General features: G+C 35.9%; 1 protein-coding gene across 1 annotated transcript in view; it reads left to right on the forward strand.

The window, feature by feature from the left end:
- The window catches only part of CFAP47 (cilia and flagella associated protein 47), a 484,475-nt gene that overhangs the window by 282,958 nt on the left and 180,825 nt on the right, over positions 1-20,692 (forward strand). Inside the window, exon 45 of the mRNA XM_034649559.1 lies at positions 965-1,139. Within this exon, the coding sequence (XP_034505450.1) occupies positions 965-1,139 (175 nt within the window). The remainder of the gene's footprint in view (positions 1-964; positions 1,140-20,692) is intronic.

Below are 20,692 nucleotides of genomic sequence, written 5' to 3' on the forward strand. Positions count from 1 at the left end.
TGTTTTTACTTTAAGTATTCACACCACGGATAGGCAGTGCATACTAGTATTGCCCATATTTTACAAATGAAGAATTTGTAGCTTTGGTTTATAGCCTGGCCAAGCTTACTTAGAGCTGGGTTATAAATGCAGCCGGTCGGCCTTCAAGAGTGCTTGGTCTAACCATTGGACTGTACTATGTGGTTAGCGATGGAGCATCCAGCTAAAAGTAAATGATTGCCTGCCTCTGTGCTTTGCATTGCTTGGTTCACGCTTAGAGAACTGGCATCTCTTCAGTGTTCCATTTCAGGAAGGACAATATTGAACTAGATTGTGTCTTGAGCATTTGCATGATGGCGAGTTGTTGTAACCCACATTATATAAGTAGTGGTTGAAGGGACTAAACATATCAAACCTATTTAAAAGGTGTGTTTGGGATGGGGGAGAAGAAGGAAAAAATTAAAAATAATTAAAAGTTATGTTTGGATGTCCGTGTAAGGGCAGGACCTAATTTTATACATACATATATGTATATATATACACACACATCCAAACACACATATATTCACAAAATTGTCATTAGGAAAAGAGAGGGGACTAGCTGTGCTTTCGATAAGAACTTTAACTGATGGGTTAGATGTTAAAGAACACAGGGATCAGCTGAAGGAAGGAAGCAGTTTCTCAGTGCTATTCACCAGTGGAATTGGTTTTTCCCTGAAGCAATGAATTCCTCAACACTGAAAGGATTAGGGAATGGGACATTGAGCATCTGTTAATAAAGGATGATTCCATTGATTCTGTAAAACATGTTAGTGTTATCTTCCACCAATCAAATAATAATGTGTCTAAAGAAATGAACAAATTCAATGCCTTGGTGGATTTTTTCCCAAATGTGGACTCTAAATACATAATGCTTTTTTGTGTGTGTTTTAGAGGTAGCAGCTAAGAGAATTACATTCCAATTTTACTCTCTGTTTATTTGCAGACTTGTACGTTCTCTAATACCTCAAAGCTAAAGAAGCCTAAGTCCGTTTTATACACAGCAGAACTGAGCCTTCCAAAATATTTTGATATTCCCAAGACAATCTACATTCCTCAGATTCCCGAAACTCAAGCTAAACTGACCCAGTCTCAAGGAATTAAGCCTGCAAATAAAACAGGTAATCAGTAACACAGGGACTGCAATATCTAGCGCTGTCCCAGGCTCTGTGAAATACTAAGATTTAAAGAGATTATCTCTACTGATAGGATATTCGTAATAGAATTAAGGAGATAGTTCAGTGTACATTAATATCAATTATTGAATATTTTGCATTATGAATAACCAGCATACTACAGCACAATAATCTAAATTATGTACTGAATTTACGTGCTAAGTTGCTGGTACTAAAATTTGCATACCTGTTATTACTCCTTCTTAAAGAGTAGTTGTTTGATAAAGATAGTAAGTGCTCTTTGAGAAAGGTAAGGTCTTGCTGTGACAGTGAAATTGGTTACAGAGGTTGTGCCGGAGTTGAGGCTCAGGCTAGCTTTAAAGGATAGGAGGGAGGTTGGTGGCAAGAGCATGTCAGAGGACACAGTGTGTTATTTGTAAGTAATTTATCTTTGATCTGGGCTAGGGCCTTTTATAGTTGAATACTTACTCTTGGTCTCCTGGTACCCTTTTATTCTGTGATTGTAATTAGGAAGGACAAACCCAGACTTGGTAGAATATTAATAAATTTACATTATCAAATATAAGCAATGATGTAAACAATGTGACAAAATAATTTAAAGTGCCCAAAATTAATTTGTTTTCATTTCACTTCTTTCCATGCTGGTAGATAACATTAGGATTATATTTTCTTTACTAGGGCTATTCCAACAATGTATCATAACTTGAGTGTCATGGGTACTACTTTATATTTTTGCTAAATTATGTTTTGTTACGTTTTCCTTTGTTCTTTTGCTGAGGCTTTGTTTTAACTATATAATGTTTCTAAATCTGAAACAGTGGTTACAAATGATAATACAGGGTAATCTGGTTCATTTTACCTTCCTAGGAGATCCTAGACCCAAGATTCAAATGCTAAGTGGCCAAACAGGTAACAAGGATTTATGAATTAGATCTGGTCTAAGGCAAGAAGGGTGATGGAGCCTAGGACACACTGGAGAGTAGGCACCCTGTGTAAACATTCAAAATCAAAACAATAAACAGAAAAGCTTACGTCCGCCCAAAAACTGTGAGGGTATATTTAACTCATCAGCTGTCAGGCTGGTGACAGTTCTTAAGTGAAGTTGTTGTCTGTTTGTTTTTTTTTTCTTTAATCTTTATTACCTCCAGCTTTTCAATGTACTATTAAATTTTTAAATGGAGATTTTATTATGATAATTTTTTAGTCCCTTTGAGATAACTGGATAAAGTTGTATGTATTATAAGCCCAGCTAGGATTCCCAGCCCAAATTATTCACTTACTCAGCCATTCACTCAACACTCTTGAGCATCAGTTCGGGCAAAATGATGAAAATTGGCGTACTAAGATGCTGTTTAATTATAAATAAGTATGAAGTTATCTATATTGAAAAGCCTTTCACTCAGATAAATTTCAAAGGCTAATATTTTTCTTTCATATCAGTTGTGAACTATCCATTTCATTAAGGAGATTATTGTGAGAATTAAGAAAAATAGAGCTGTAAATTTTAAAAGATCTCACACAGAAGTTTTAAAAATATAATTTGCATATCGTGCTTCATGTCTAACTTGATTTTCTGTGCAGTTGATTTATAGAAGCTTGCAGCACAGGTTTCTCTTTCCACTTCCGTCAGCATACATTTAAATAAATTAAGCTTACAAAAACAGAATATTCTAACTCAGGATCATAGCAGGTCAAATAAAATACGTAGCCTAAACAATGCAGTGTACATTCTCTCGTTAAGCAGTGGACTTGATTAATGAAAAGGAAAGGAACATGTGCTATTTAAGTTTAATAAATAGCATTCTATTGGAATTTGAGACAAAGAATAGTAGAGTTAAGCATTTAAGAAGCTTATCTTTGTGAAAAAAAAAGCTTATCTTTGTGATATAAGCCACTTTGAAGAGAACCAGCAAATTCCCAGCAATCAATATAGTAATATAGGAGCAAATCTTGGGGTTCGTAAAAAAGATTTTATTTTTTTAAGTGATTGCTACACCCAGTGTGGGGCTTAAACTCAGAACCCTGAGATCATGATTCACGTGCTCTACTAACTAAGCCAGCCAGGCTCCCCTAAATCTTTTCTTTTCTTTCCTTTCCTTTTTCTTTTCTTTTCTATTCCTTTTTCTTTTCTTTTCTTTTTTTTTTCCTTTTCCTTTCCCTATAGGTGGCATGGAGAAAGAAATGATAAGTATTTATCTAGAGAAGTAGAGATAGGCCAGTGTTCCTGCTAATTGCAGGAAAGGGGTGGAAGTGGGTCATTTTCTTGAGGTTCTAATGTCATCAGAAGGCACTAGTTTTGAGGAATTGAGAGGTGGCTGTCTTCTGCCCATTCATATTAAGGTTGCTGATCAGTCTTTAACTTTTTGAAATTCCTAATAAAACTTCCACATTTCTGGTTAATGATAGCTATTGCTGTCATTATTTAAAATAATCTAGTGAAATCCATATTTATTTTTGCTCCATCACCCAGGAAGGTATTATTTTTCCCATCCCAACTGTTAACATTATAATGCTTTCAACCGAAGGAGAGGAAGCTGTAGAGAAAGTGCATGTGCATCCATCTCCACGGACGCAACACGTGTACGCACAGGACAGCATTTTCCCACGGGAAAGACATTACTTGTCCCACCTCATAGGTTTCAGAGATCCTGTGACTCCTTTGTGTTAGTGGACTGGTGTAGGTCTAATATTTTTTGAGCTCAGACAATATGCAAAGCACTGTGCCAGTTGGTTTTATAGTTTTTCTTATTTAATTCTCCCAATAGATACTCTGTCTCAGACCCCATCTAGGCATCGATCCTTCTACTTGCTTACCCGTGGACTCGTGCATAGTTCACAACAACCTTTCCACATACTTTTTAGCCTTCTCAAACATCCTCTTTACTCCAGTTTTTCCCATCTCCAACCTCCACCGGACAAATGGCTTTGTCACTTCTGTCATGGAGGAGAGGGGGCTACATGAGCACACACTCTTCCTTAACCCCTTTACCACCTCCCCCTCAATCTCCAAATAATAGGAATCTACTCAATCAACCTTGCTGTGTGTATGCTTTATCTTATCCCAGATAACCTGTTTTAGGGCTCTTATCCATCGTTTATCACAGCTCCTCCTTCTTTGAGAGAAGTTCTTCACTTTTGGCTCTCAAACTTTCTCAAGCTTCAAAAACTAAAGACATTCATACCTTTCCCATGACAAACACACTTCTGAGTAGGGCTGTCTGCATTTGTAGTTTCTATTCTTGCATGACAAGTTCTCAACCTCTCAAATCTGGCTTTTGCTCTACCACTGTAGTAAAATGGCCGGTTGCTTTCTAATTGCCAAATCCAACGGACCATTCTCAGTCTTCATCTAATTGGGTCTCTATTGCATTTGATCTGGATGATGAGGCATCTACTCAGAATTGTAGACATTTGAGATAAGGCTTTATATCCTTGTTACCTGCATTTCTTCTCCATCCCCTTGATAAGATTTCTTCTTAATCTTTTCGTGAGTTACTCTGTTTACTCCATCAGTATGGGAATCTTCAAGGTTCTACTTGTCTTACTTGGGCTATTATTACTTTTAATGTATCCCATAGGAGATTCTGTACTCTCCCATAGTTAAAACTACCATTAACATCCCTAACATTTTTCTTTATTCCTACCCTTTTCCTTCTATTTTCAACTTAGGTATTTAGAGGCATATGACATGCCTACTTAGATATATATATATATATATTTATGCAAATAGACATACAAATAGATTTATCCCTCATATTCAAAAGGAATGTATTATTATTCTCCATTAATTTGTTCCTTAGCATATAATCTGTATCTTTTCATATGGTGGGACATATATCCACCCTGTGTCTTATATTAGAAATCTGGGCATACTGCTTGAAGCTTCTCTCTTTTGAGCTCATACCTACAATTCATCTTGTGGTTCCACATTTTCTATAATTTATTTCCTTCTCTCCTCTACTCCCACTGTTAATGATTCATGTCTTCATCAGTACTTCACAAATGGAAAAAGTAATCATATCTATTTCTTCTCAGTGAGGTGCAGATTTAGTGAGATAACATATGTTAAGAATTTAAATGCTATATGATATACCTAATAAATGTTGGCTATTAATTATACTCTAGTCTTGTCACCCTTAAAGTACTTCACTTCTAGGCACTAGAACTATTAAATCTGACCATGAAATATTACTGAAACATTTAGTGATTTCAGAGGCAGATTTACTATACTACCAAAGACACATAAATTTCATGATTCTTCACTTTTTTGTCCCCCCTTCTTAGTCTCTACCTAGTTTTATATTTGCAATTTTATATTCTTTCTCTTGAAGAAAGTCCCTAAATTTTAAAAGCTTCGGGCCTCATAAAACTTACACTTTTACCTGGTTGTAGGTCTTGACTTAAAATCTCATCTACTTGTGGTTCTGGGGGTGTTGAAATTTATGGACAGAAAGAGTTTTATGGACCTTAAATGGGTACAGGTAAACAGGAAATCTCTAGTGGATCCAGGAACGCTTATTACCTCCCCAACATAGAGGGTCCTGTGCCCTCCAGGAAAAATATGTACAAAAACACTCAAACAAAATAGTCTAGGCTGGTTTTGCTGATCACTTACACAGAGCTCAAAACCTTCATTTCTAAGGTTATCTCTTCCATTTCTAGTATTTTACATTGATCCAAGTTCTTGTTCTCTTTCAAAGGATATGTGGCAGACATTGGAAGTGCATATAGTAGGAACACTGTTCTCCTGTACCTTCTCCCATTTGTTTCCAATTTTCTTAGTTTTCTAACATTTACTAATAATTAGCCTAATAGGTGACAAATGTTCACTAAATCTTTCCACGACAGCTGTTTAATAGGTAATTTGATTATAAACTACACTAAAATTTTATTATTAATAACTAACACTATAGGTGGTTCTATCCATTTTATAAGAATTAAATATATTATTGTAATAGCTAAATTATCCTTCAGTATGAAAGTAAGACTACAGAATTGTTGCAGTAAGAATGAAAGTAAATTCCTGCTTAACATTTATTAACTGTTTTGACAAATAAACCCTACATCTCCGAGTTATATCAAATAGCCACAAATGTATTTCAAATAGAATAAAAGTAAATTTCATTTAACTGAGTACCAATTAAAATGTTAGGTTTAATGATTAAAGTGAGTAAAATTGAAGCAATCCACTGTACTTTATTGTCCACATCACCAAATCACCTAATCTTAGAAATGTGCTGTTAGTTCATTTTTCTCAAAAGAGCTATAGTTAAACTTGTGGTGATATATTTGTTACAGTTGTTTTTTTTTTGTAAAAACTTTTTAAATTTGCAAAAGCTTTTTGAAATAGAATTTCTTTAATTCACTTAGAAATATAATTCAAATGCATTTTTCATATAGAATTGCCACAATTGTAAACCATCAAGTCCAATTACAGTGTATAAAAGAATGTTATTAAATTCCAGAAGGAAATCAGTAATCCTTATACTACATTTAAATCTCATAAGATCAGAAAGAACAAAAACAGGAAAAGTAAAGAACATATTCTTTATCTGCGATCTTTAAGTTTATATTTAATTATAAGTGTAAGTTTCTGTTAAGTCTACCTTTCAAGAAGACTCGTAATCATAATCATAAAAGACAATACTTGTCTTATAAATACCTTATATAAATTTGAATATACATCAAGCAAAAAATATATTTATCTATACTCATGCTTAAGGCTTTATTCTTCTGTTTATGTATTTCATTTTTAATAACTTTATTAAGATTTTCACATACCATATAGTTTACCAATTTATTTAGAGTGTATAATTCAGTGGTTTTCAATATATTGCATAGATACGTGTAACCATTACCACAGTCGATTTTAAAGCATTTATATCACCTCAAAAGGAAACTCAGTACCCTTTAGCTATCAACTCCCTATCATCCACCCCTCCCCCCAGCCTTAAGCAATCATTAATTTTTCTCTCTCCATAGATTTACCTATTCTGGAGATTTCATGTAAAAGAAATCATGTCATATGTGATATTTTATGACTGGCTTCTTTCACTTAGCATCATGTTTTCATAGTTCATCCATGTTCATGTATCCATACTTCATTCCTTCTAATGGCCCAGTAATATTCCATTGTATGATTATCACATTTGGTTTATCCATTGATCAGTTGATGAACATTGGGGTTGCTTCTACCTTTTGCCTACCATGAATAATGCTGCTGTAAACATTTCTGTACAAGTTTGTAGGTGAACATGTTTTCATTTTTCTTGAGTGTGTATATATAGCTGTAAGTAGAACTGTTGGGTCACATGGTAACTACCTTGAAACATTTGAGGAACTGCCAGACTGTTTTCCAAAGTGGCTGTACCATTTTACGTTTCACCCGCGGTGTGTGAGGGCTCCAGTATCCCTGCATCATCGGCAACACTCCTTACTATCGGACTTTTTAATTTTAGTGATCCTAGTGGGTAGAAATGATACCTTACGTGCTTTTGATTTGCATTTCCCTGGTGCCTCAGCACGTTGAGATTCTTTCTATGTCCTTATTGGCTATTTATATATCATTTGTATAAATGTCTGTTCAGATCTTTTATCCATTTTTTAAGTTGAGTTGTCTTTTTCTTATTGATTTGCAAGTGTTCGATCTGTATTCTAGATAAAATACTTTATCAGATATTTGATTTGCAAATATTTTCTTCCATTCTGTGGGTTATCTTTTCACTCTCTTGAGACTGTCCTTTGAAGCATAGTTCTTAATTTTAATGAAGTCTAATGGATCTATTTTTGTTGTTGATTGTGTTTCTTGCTTTTGATATCATATTTCAGAATCCATCGCCAAATTTGATTTTTGTGGAAGCATTGGGGTGTTGATTCTTTTTTTAGTGTTTGGTATAATTCAACAGTGAAGCCGTCTGGGGGCTTCTCTTTGTTGGGAGAGGTTTAGTTAGTGATTCAATATCTTGTTATGTAGATGTATTTAGATTGTCTCTTTCTGTTTGAGTCAGTTTCAGTGGTTTGTGTCATTTAAATTGTGTAATTTTTGGCATACAATTGTTTATACCATTCTCTTACATTCCATTTTATTTCTGTATGGCAGAAGTAATGTCCCTACTATCATTTCTGATTCTAATAATTTGAACATTTTCTTTTTCTTGTTCCATTTAGCTAAATGTCAATTTTGTTGATCTTTTCAAAGAACTATCTTTTGGTTTCAGTGATTTCTCTCCGTTGTTTTCTCTATTTCATTAATTTCTCTTTCAATCTTTATTTTTTTCATTCTACTTTCTTTCAGTTTAGGGTGCTCTTCTTTCTCCAGTGTCTTAAAGTGAACGTTTAGGTTATTGATTTCACATCCCTTTCCTTCTTTGTTGTAGGCATTTATAGTTATAAAATTCCATATTGGCATTTGCAGCTATAAGTTAATTACTTGAGCTTAATCCTACAAGTTTCTTTATGTTTTATCTTTATTTTCATTAATCATAAAGTATTTTCTGATTTCCCCAGATTTTTTCTTGACCCAGTGATTATTTATGAGTATATTAACAATAACAATATTGTTTAGGAGGGAGGTTGAAATATTATGAAACACCCAATATATAAATTAGGTAAATGGAAAGCTTCTCAGTTCAAAACCAGAGAAGATGCGTCAGAACTCAGTCCACTTGTCCTCTGCTGACCTGTTAATATAACCCCAGCAAAGGTTCATGAAGCACATTCTCATAAAGCTGTGTGTCTGATGAATATAATTTGAAAGCTACTGATTTAGCCCAGCTTCCACATTTTATAGGTGAGGAAATTTAAACACAGAGAAGGTAAGCAATTTAACTAGAATCAAGTAGATAGTGACATAATTGCATAATTCACTCTAGAACATATTATCTTTAGCCTCTTTGAACAAAGATGCTAGATTATGGGATACTTTATTCAACAATATTTATTGAGAGCTTACTGTATATAAATAAGCAATGTTAAGGCACCCAAGATACAGCAGTGACCACGGTAGAGAAGATCCTTGTCTTTTAGAATTTGATCTGAAAAATTGTCCCTAGTGTTTGCCATCCTTGGGGCATATTCTGAGTGACATTTTCCTTATTGGTTGTCGCTGTTCCGTGGCTTATTCTTTCCTTCTATCTTGTGACTCAGGGTATTACTTCTTTGGATAAGTAGCTAGTTATATGTGCTGACAGTGGTTGTGGCATGAAGAAATATGGCTAGCCATGGGAAAACTTAACCCAAACTTTGACTTTACTGTTTCAATAAAAAAGGCCCAGCATCTGGTTTTCAGTTTCAAATGGTCTACAAATTGTTAGTGACTAGATTGACATCTTAGATGTGTATCATTGCTAGCTCTGTTTGTAACTTTCAGCCATTTCTATTTTAAGTCAGTTGTTTCTATCTATATAATATCTGATTGAAAATAATTACATGTTCTTATCTCCCTGGTTGATCAATTTTTATTCTAATATTTGAAGGTTCTGGCATAATAGTCACTCTTTTTTCTTATTTTTCAGAAAAATAAAATGAAGGTACAATTTTATTTATGAATTCATTTTTTATTTTCATGCATGGGGGTTCAGAGATGATTTTAATTAAGGTATATTAAATTTAATGCACAGAACTTTAGTATAGTGAAATTCAGAAATCAGGAATGTAGTTAGGTAAGTATACTTACATAGTTTAAAAAATCACAATTTTCCTTGTCACTATATCTTTTTTTTTTTTTTTTTTAGTGAACAGGAAAAACTTTACTTTTTAAAAATAAAAGTCAGTGGAAAAGTAGTGTCTGAAATAGAATTTTGTTCTTAAGTTCATGGGCATTTGTAGTACTTTTTGAATGCAATGAATGCGAACCATTGGCACATTCCATTGTAATATCACACATAGATGTAATAAAACATAATGAAGGTATTTGAAGTCAGCTTTTCAGTATTATGTCTATGATTATTTACCATTCCTATGTTTGCTAATTTTCTTATTTTTACCATTAAACATAGAATCTCGGAGAATTTTCATTTTGTCCTTTATGCTTAAAATATTTTCATCTTTGTCTTTTGTGTTTTAATAATTGTCATGACAGCTGGTATGATCACAGTCTTGTGGAAGGAAATAATAATCTTGTCTTTTCTCAGAGAGGTACCTCCTAACCACCTCTGGGATGTGGAGGGCTGCCCCAGGTGCACCTAACTCTCTGACTTCGTGTAAAAGCATAGTTGGGATCTACCGTTAGGAAAAGGGGGGTCTGGTGATAGAGTGAAAGAAGAAATGATGCAGTTTCACTCGTCAGCAGGCAAGTGGGCACTTAAAAGATAAACCTATTAACACCTTATATACAAATTTCAAGTTCTAACCATTGATATTTATATTTTACTGATTATCCTGCTTTCTGTAATACCTTTAAAAAAATTTTTTTTAGGGGCGCCTGGGTGGCAGAGCGGTTGAGCGTCTGCCTTCGGCTCAGGGCGTGATCCCGGCGTTGTGGGATCGAGCCCCACGTCAGGCTCCTCCGCTGTGAGCCTGCTTCTTCCTCTCCCACTTCCCCTGCTTGTGTTCCCTCTCTCACTGGCTGTCTCTATCTCTGTCGAATAAATAAATAAACTTTAAAAAAAAAAAAAAAAAAAAAAAAAAAAAAAAAAATTTTTTTTATTATATTATGTTAGTCTGTAATACTTTTTATCCTAATCTTGGTCACTGATAGGCATCACCTTTGGAGAATGTATTCATGGGCAGTGACTGAATCTTTTGAGCCTATTCCCTAGTCACACTACTGGGTGCAGGGATCAGTCCTGTTAATTAAAGTATTGTCCTCAATTCATATCACTGCTCACAGATTCCTCAGCTGAGTCAGAAAATTGGGTCATGTGCTCTTGTATTCTAGCGTCAGCTCAAGCCTCTTCTAGGGTGGACAAATGACTGAGCTGAGAATGTTCATTCCTATCTCTTTCCATTTCAGGGTATCTCTTCTTCAGTTCTTTTCTTTGCCTGACCTATGGCAGGTTATAACCTGATTGGAACGCTGAGCATCTCCCTTTTGTATAAACTCCCCTTTAGAAACGTCATGTTTTTTTAATTTTGTTTTTAGCCAACAATCTTGGTTTTTCTCAGAAAAAGAAATTTTATATTTACAGATTGAATGATTAATTGAAGTATACCTAATATATGATGTTACATTATTTTCAGGTGTATGACATAGTGATTGGACAAGTCTATATGGTATGCTACATATCTATGCTCCAGACAAGTGTAGCTACCATCTGTCACCATACAACACTGTTACAATGTCATTGACTATATTCCCTATGCTGTACCTTTCATCTCTGTGATGTATTCATTCCATAGCTGGAAGCCTGTATCTCCCCTTCCACCCATTTTGCCCATCTCCCCACTCCCTCCCTTCTGGCAACCATCAGTTTGTTCTGTGTATTTGTGGCTCTGTTTCTAGGTTTTTTTGTTTATTTGTTCTTGTTTCTTTGTTTGTTTTTTATATTCTACATATAAGTGAGAGCATATATTTGTCTTTCTCTGACTTATGAAAGAGATTTTAGACATGCAGATAATGTGATTTTTAAGATGGAAATTATACAGTAATAGATCTTTATCAAAATATTTGAACTGTAATTGTGTGATTCCAATAAATCTTAATATGGAGAGAAAGAACTAGAAATGCTTACTGGGAACGTTAGGAAAGAATTTTTGTGGAGAACAAAGTTTTTAAAATAAAGAATTTCTGAGGATTGATAGCTTGGATTGATTTTCCTGGGCATCATGATTTAATTAATAATCTATATCTATATCCATATCTAAGCTGTGTTGCATTTCATTTAATTATTTGTCCTTAAAGTTTATTGTTTAATTATAATATTTATACCTCTTCCATTCTTCATATGTTTTGTTATTTTTTAAAATCTATTTTTGTTAGAAACTTCATTATATTTTATTGTAGATTTAAAAGAGTTTCACTCATTCATTTGGATTTATTGTAAGGGGATTCAAATGATGAAGAAATCATACTAAGTGTTTGTCCTCATGAACTTTATAGCCAGTAGAAATGACAGCAGTTGGGCACGTGATAACCCTGATACACAATTCAAACTGATAAGTGCTTGTCTCCTTCGCTTTCTGGTCATTGGAGTGTTTATTCACCTGGTTACAAAAATTGTTTCAGGGCTTCCGTTGTCCACAGTTGATTCAGGGACAGTCAGACTTGGGACCTTTACTGGAATTTTGGAAAAGGGATTCCCCATCCCCCTCAGGTCTGCTAAGCTGGTAAAATATAAATCTGGTGTAAGTGTCTAGAGTCTCCAAGAATGAGGTCAGCGTAGAGGAAGAAGGACGACATCTTAAGATTTCAGGTGTATTTCTCGATGCTGTCATTGTAAAGGTGGCCATTCCTTCTGTATATTGCCCATTAGTGGGTCAACAAATTACCTCTGTGGTTCTTGCTAGTTTTAGTTGGGTTTCTGACACAAATGGAAGTGATTTGAGAATTGAAGTATCTGAAGCCTGTCCTCTCCCCATGTTGCTGGTAGTTGCCAACCCTGGTTATATACATCAGTGACAGCTGGATGCTTTTTACGAAATACAGTTTCCAGACCCAAATCTAGACCTACTGAATCACTGCCAGGTTGGAAGAGGTCTAGGAACCTGTATTTTAAGTTTCTGCGGTGCCTGGGTGGCTCATTTGGTTAAGTGTCTGACTCTTGATCTCAGCTCAGGTCTTGATCTCAGGGTCGTGAATTCAAGCCTTGCATTGGGCTCCATGCTGGGCATGGAGCCTACTTTACAAAAAAATTATTGGAAGCGGAGCGCCTGGATGGTACAGTCAGTTGAGCATTGAACGCTTGGTTTCAGCTCAGGTTGTGATCTCAGGGTTGTGAGATTGAGCCCTGCTTCAGGTTCTGTGCTCAGCGTGGAGTCTGCTTAAGACTGTCTCTCCCTCTGCCCCTCCCCTCCTCTCTCTAAAATAAATAAAAAAAAGTATAGGGAAAAAAAGTTTCTTTCCAAGTAACTGTCATAGTTAATCCACATATTAGAGTTGGGGATCCATAGCTGTGCAGTGTAATGCCACCACTTCATATCTCCATTTTCCAAATGGAGAAAGTCAGGCCCAGAAAATTAAAATCCCTTTAGGAGCATGTAAGAGGCCACATCAAGTCTCCTGAGTAAGCACCCAAGTCTAAGTCTTTGTTTGTTGCTTTTTCTGATAGGCAATTCTGCATTAAAAAGTCACACTGCTCTTTATTCTTAGGTTGGTATCTTAGTTTGAGCGCCTTAGACAACGAAGCCTGATGCAAGCATTAACTGCTGATGCTTTACTTGGGAGATACACGCTCAGGGCAATGAGAGTGAGAAAAAAGAGAAACAAGGAAGGGAAGAATGGGAAGCAAAACAATGAATGATGCTTTCGCTGCTATCTCAGTGTCCACTGTCTACCTCCGTGAATAGATGCGGCTGGCTGTGCAGCGGGTATCACTTGGAAAAGCTATGTGAAAAGCGCCCCTGAGCAATCATTGTGAAAGAGGAAGGAAAGGAGTTTTGTCTTCATGGTTACCTCCTGTCCCCTATACCTATTTGCCAGATTTTACTCCATGGGAGTTAACGGCCCTCGGCTTTGAGGTGGCCTTTCCTGGCCCCACAGAATGCCAGGTTCCATGGCCTATCATGGCAAGAGGAGCCAGAAGTTCTGAACTTGGGACTGATCTACCTGCCCATCAAGCAGCAGCCAAGGGGTTGGCTCCAGTAGTTCTGAAGGAAGTTGCAGGTCATCCTCAAGCAGAGGAACATGGAGGCAGGACGAGTAGCTGAGGTTGCTGGAGGTGGCGGAACCAAGGGAATCTCAGGAAGCAGATGAAATGGATCCCAACACGCAATGCTGTCTTACTGTTAATATTTTAAAGAATTCTCGTTACACTGTCAGCAGCTTTCATAGGCAGTATCCCATTTTTTCCCCTTTCCCCTACCATCTCTGCTCAATTCTTCATTCCCAGGTCCTAAGCCAGCTGTCATCTGAGACCTGGGATCTAGGCATCCATCTGTGCTGTTCACCAGTCTCCCCTTGTCATGCTTGCATTCTCATGGCTCCTTCTTTCTTTTCCCATCCTTCTGATGCATCTTCCTTTACCCCTTGTGTTTTAGTACCCAGGTATAAGTTTCTACTCTATTTCCTAAAATCCAAGCGAGTTGTTTTCAGACCCCTCCCTTGGTCTTGGTACACTCACTCTTCCTGCCATCTACTCTTGTCCTGGACAGCCCAAGTTCCCTCAAACAAGAATCTTGCCTCTGAACTTGGGATCCTGGATCTTTCTTGACTATAGAGCAGTTCTCTGACATCAGTCAGACCTAGTTTTTCTTATCTCTGGTCCACATACTTGATTATAATTTCACTTCTGTTCTTGAAAATCCCATAAATGTTTGACTAATCCCCCTTTCTCGTCTGCCTGCCCTTCCCGTACCTGTTCTCCCAGAGTCAGAGTTTCCAGCTTGTTCAGTTGTTAATCTATGTCTTGTCCTAACATTTGGGGGTTCTGCCAGCCCCGGATTCTTTTTTCTTCACACCATACATTTATGAAACATGATTGTGTCCCATATTATCAAATAAAAAATACTTTAAGTCAAATAATTTGCTATAACCAAGTCAACATAACTAATATCCAAGACTATGTATATATTATTTATCCTTACAGTTTTCTTGTAAGATACTTTCACTTCTATCAGTGTCTCCCACTTTGCCTTTATTGTTTTATATCTATGGACATAGAGCCTGCAAGCAAAAACAAATCTGAACTTTAAACAGCATCTTAATCTTTCTATTAGATCTTCTATAGTGAACATATGCTATGCAATAATACATTTGGGAAGACATTTAATCAAAAATTGCATAAGCCTTTTCCCCTAGTTTAAGTCCTAGAGAATGTGTTGTTTATTGGCTTGCTAACAGCTTAAACTAATTTGCACTCTTAGTAAATCAATCTATGAGAACTTAAAAATCACCTCTGTTTAAAACAGTTTATTTTTAACACATGACAATTATAGAAAGTTTATGGTATTCGGAATTGAAAATGCAAAAGACAGTTAATTTACCATCAGTAATCCCTTGCTTCCTTCCTCATTGAGGGGTTAATTAGAAATTTTATTCCAGTTCTTTTCTTTTGGAAATTTGTCTTAAAAAATTATATAGAAAGAAAAGACAACTTCCTAGTTAAAATATTGGCAAGCTGCAACTCCATAATAAGCTCTCTTCTAATTTTCCATTAAATGATCCATGAATACATACAGAAATTCAAAAATTCAGTAGCAGTGGAAAGGAAAGATAACAGCCGCCCATTTACATAAGTCCTATGAGAAATTCCTGGTAATTGCTGAGCTGATGTGGCCTGATTGAAAAACACATTTAATAGCCTCCACAGCTCATGCCTAATTAAAAGAAAATTTAGGTATAAAGAGGAAACAGCGTAGTCCCATAATCTGTCTTTTCCTCGGAAGTTTATTATCTGCACCTACCAGAAAACTAGGAAGCCGCCTCCTCATTGCATCCCTTCTGGCACATAGTAGGTGTTTTAAAACTTTTTTCTAATGAGTGAATGAATCTGTGTGAAATGCTTTCTAAGGGGGCCCTCTATTAAGACTTCTTTTTCTGCATTCCTCTTGAAAATCCAAACCCTGTGGAGTTTGACTCCAGACTGTTACCCTAGGGGAAAATGTGGAGGAACATCATTCTATCAAGGCTGTATAGAATCTAGCATGTAGATCTGGTGGTGCTGGCAGAGATGGGAAGAGTCCAAGTGATCTGCGGTTCATGTCACTGGTGATGTTAGAGTTTATCCATTAATAGGAAGATAACACAATTTTCTAAAATGTCAATTTTCCCTAGATTATTTGAAAACTGCCAATGGATGTAAGAAACTATCCTCCCTGCATCTAATAGATGGGTGCTTGTTTGCTACAGGAAATTGGCCCACAGGGATGCATTGAGTTATCTCCACATGAAGAGCTAAAAAATGACTGCAAAGTGATAGGAGGCTGAGACCCTGTACAAGTGACCTCCTAGGAAAGATACCCCTCTCCTTCTTATAGGAGCAAATGAGAAAAGAAAAGACAGGAATTATTTCTTTTAATGCTAGAAGATAGGAGAGTGACACCTAAATTCACACTTAAATGGGTTATAGTGAAACCATAGAAGGGCAAAGACAGGAGAAATTCTGAAAAGCAACAAAACAAAAAGACATGATTTTCAAAGGAACAAAAACTATAGCAAGGTAGAATTCCCAACAGTAAGAATAGAAGCCAGAAGACAGTGGAATTACAGTGATAAAGCAAATTAACTGTCAGCCTAGAATTTTAAATCCTAGTAAACTATCACTCAAGAGTAAGGATGAAATAAAAATATTTTCAATCCAACAATGAGATTGAGACAGTTTAAAACTCACATATTTGCTAAAAGAACAAATGCAGAACCTACTTAGGAATGAAAGAAATTGAATTCAGAAAAAAGGAATTAAGATCCAGTAATAGTGGTTATTAAAATCATCAATAAGTGTGTGTAAATCTCAATGAGCATTGACTAAGGAAATAATAATGAATAATTCAGGTGTTCTAAAAGCAAAGTGAACTCAGTTACCAGATAAAAACTTTATCAGGGGGATGGGCATTACCATTAGACATGTAAGGTTTGAGCTATTTTAATATATTTTTCATAAAGTGTAAATGTTGAAAACTTGGGACAACCAAAAAATATAGAGCTAGGATATATAATCTCTTTTTTTTTAAAAGTTTTATTCTTTTTATTTGTTGGGGGAGACAGAGAGGGAGAGAGAGTAATTTTTTAAGCAGTCTCCACGTGGAGTCTAAGGACTTGATCCTACAACCCAAACAGACCCTGAGATCATGACCTGCGCTGAAACCGAGTAGGACACCAAAGTGACTGCACCACCCAGGTGCCCCATTTTTTTTTAAGTAGGCTTCATGCCCAGCATGGAGCCCAACACTGGACTTAAACTCACGACTCTGAGAGTAAAACCTGAGAGGGAAAGTCAGACACTTAACCAACTGAGCCACCCAGACACCCCAGAATATGTAGTTTCTGAACCGGTAGAGGCATAAAAGGAAATAAAGAAAACTTTGATGAGTCTAGTAGAATGCGAGAACAGAGAAGAATTGAAGGAAGGATGTAGTACAGAGAGGTACCATGTGAGATATTCAACACAAATGTATCATTAATCATGATAAATATAAACAGACTGAATGGTGAAAGTTGATATTTTCAGAATAGAAAAGTGAAATGCAGTTTTATGCTGTTGGCAAAATTACCTGGTAAGATATCTAGAAATGTACATATCTAGTAATGTATATGCTAATCAAAAATTAGCTGGCATAAATATATTAGAATAAGTAGACTTTAAAGCAAATAAATATATTAACTTAAAAAATCATCCGGGATGCCTGGGTAGCACAGTCGCTAAGCATCTGCCTTCGGCTCAGGGCGTGATCCCGGCGTTCCGGGATCGAGTCCCGCATCGGGCTCCTCCGCTGGGAGCCTGCTTCTTCCTCTCCCACTCCCCTGCTGTGTTCCCTCTCTCCCTGGCTATCTCTCTGTCAAATAAATAAATAAAATCTTTAAAAAAAAATCATCCAATGTAGAGAAAAATTCCAAACTTATTTCCACCTAACCACATAAACCCAAAATGTGTACAGCAAAATTTGACAAATATGGAAGGAGAAATGAACAAACCCTCAGAGTAGGAGATTTTATTATACTTATTTCAATAATTGAAAGATCAAGCTGACAGGACTTTAGTAAAGCCCTACTAGACTTGACCAACACAGTCAATGATATTAGGCTTTCCTCTACCGATGAAGCCTACCATAGCTCTGCTGCAAGTAATTGTCAATTTTTGCCATTTAGTTATTACTGCACTTTGATCTCTCTCTCCGGACTTCTTCCTATGCTTTAGGGCACCTGTGAGGATGTGCAAGTATTGCTTTTCAGCAAAATCTGACAGGGAACTGCATACCAGTCTTTCTTGGTTACAGATACTTAAAAAACTTCATGGGGAAAAAAGTCCAGTGCTCTCGGCCATTTAGAATTGGTTAGGAAAATAAAGATCAAGTGATATTTTCTTAGCATCCCTAAACTTTCTTTTTCCTTCTTTGATTCCTCCTTCCCTCTCTTCTTTATTTTTATCCTCCTTCCTTCTTCCTTTTATCCGTTTTCTATCTCTTTATCCATCTATTTTCACCCTTAAGTGTTACATTATTTGAGATCTTCCTGGTGATAGAAAACAAAAGTCGTTGAGCCTCTTTTGAAGTGATAAAATCCATTTTAACCAATATTTCAAAAATTGAATTTGGCCACAAATAATATGGGTCTTTATCATTTTAAATTGCTGTTACTTTATTGAATAGTGTAATAAATTTAACAATTTAAGCAGCAAGTCATTTCAGAAAACAGTTTTTCCTGAGTGGATGATACTAAACCACACTTCTACTAAAGAAAACATTTGGGGCACCTAAGTGGCTTAGTCGGTTAAGCGTCTACCTTAGGCTCAGGTCATGATCTTAGGGTTCTGGGGAAATCTCTACTCAGCAGGGAGTCCACTTCTTCCTCTCCCTCTGCCTCCTCCCCCCTGCTCATGCTCTGTCTCTGTCTCTCTCCCTCTCTCAAATAAAGAAATAAAATCTTTAAAAAAAAAATTTTTACAAAATAAATCAAACACACTCTAAAATTTGTAATTGCTGAATCCTTTTCTTATTTATATGAAGTCTATACTGCATGTTTTTGATATTCAATGAGGAAGGTCAGTAATGAGCAATCGCTAGCACACAATGAATCTATCACTTACTTTACCTGAGTTATCTGGGAGGCAGATGCTCATGTGCCAATAAGAACATAACAAAGAAACTAAAATGGATAAAATTCCACCTAGCATGTGATTTGGTTTTTTTATTTGTAGAATAGAAAAACAAATCTACACTGAAACTTTCCAGTAGTAGATGGAAGTGGGATTAGCAAATAGGCCAAAAAATTCTATGAAAATATAGTTACTCATGCATTAATTTATAGCAAATAAATATTTATTATAAATTCATTTATATAAATTAATCTGTATCATAAATATAATAATTCTCTTGGTACCTCATTTTCTGAATTAAGATATGCTTGCTAATAATATACCTAGATAATTGACTATAGAAGTAATAAGCATTTTACTGTATTACTCAGTCTTTTCCAAATTTCTGATGTACTTTCATCTAATCATGAAATATTAAGGCAGAAAGAAACCTAATAGAGGTGAGTTAATCAAATTATATTTTATAGAGCCCTGACATTCTTTTAACATGCTTTTGTTTGTCTGTGGGAATGAATGGAAGCTTCTAGCTTCTCATCTTACTTCAGATCAACTCTAGGTTACTTTGCTTTGTATTTGTATATTGAGATTCTGTCTTAGGTATTTTTCAGACACAGTAACCTCTTTCCNAATTAAGTCTTACTCCTTAATTTAACCAGATTAAGAATTTAGGTGCTAAAGAAAGACGCTTTAAATTGTTTGCCCAAGGTCACACAATATAGGAAAGGGAGCTAAAACTAGAAAATGGGATTTTTAGCTCTTATCTTACCAGTTTTATACATGTGTCTTTCTTTATAGTTGACACACGGTAGATTGTTTCAGTAAAGCTCAAGTGGATCACATCTACCTGTACATATGTTTTATGTAGTCTCCCCTTCCTTGTTGACCCTGGTCTCGGCCACGTGACTTGCTTTGGCCAATGGATTACTAAGGAATGTGAAAGTAGCAGATCTATGATAACCATTTATACATTAGGGCTTTCTTTTGTAGCTAATAATTTTCATGTACTATATGAAGCATACTTGGCTCATCTCATAGATTAGAGAGCTCCTGGCCAGAATTCCTAGTTGAGGTTGCAAATCATGAGTGAGCCCAGCTAATACCACATAAAGTAGGTAAGCTTTCCCAAATGAGGTCAGACCAGAATCATGAGCAAATAGATGGTTGTTTCTTTAAACCACTAAGTTTTGAGGTAGTGTGTTTTTACAGTGATAGCTGACCAAAAGAGCAGCATTGACTTATTCTGCCAACCATGACCTTTCCTAGGTTCTGAGTGTAGCATATTTTTATGGGTTATTTGAAAAACTATAGATCACACTGACTTCTTCTAGTAGCTAATGTTATATAAAATTTTGTATTCTTTCACTAGAGAGTGAAAGAATTTATTTCCTTCAATAACTGTAGTCTGGTAAATTTAGATATATTTGGTTATCTTTAATCATAGAACCCTGGGAACTGCCACAGTTACCAGGATCATCTGTGAAGGAAATGCACCAGGTGAGCTACATCTGAGTGGAGTAGGGATGGAAAGGACAGGTCCAGATTGTTCCTAACGTATGTGATACCAGGTCGAAAGTACAAATGCAAGCCCATATACCATATGTGTAAATTTTTTAAGTGGTAAAAAAAAAACAAGCTTTTAAATATTCCACCTTGACAAATATAACTTTATACTAACCTGTAAGACCACATTTG

The sequence above is a fragment of the Ailuropoda melanoleuca genome, chromosome X, assembly GCF_002007445.2.
Source record: "Ailuropoda melanoleuca isolate Jingjing chromosome X, ASM200744v2, whole genome shotgun sequence".
NCBI lineage: Eukaryota > Metazoa > Chordata > Mammalia > Carnivora > Ursidae > Ailuropoda > Ailuropoda melanoleuca.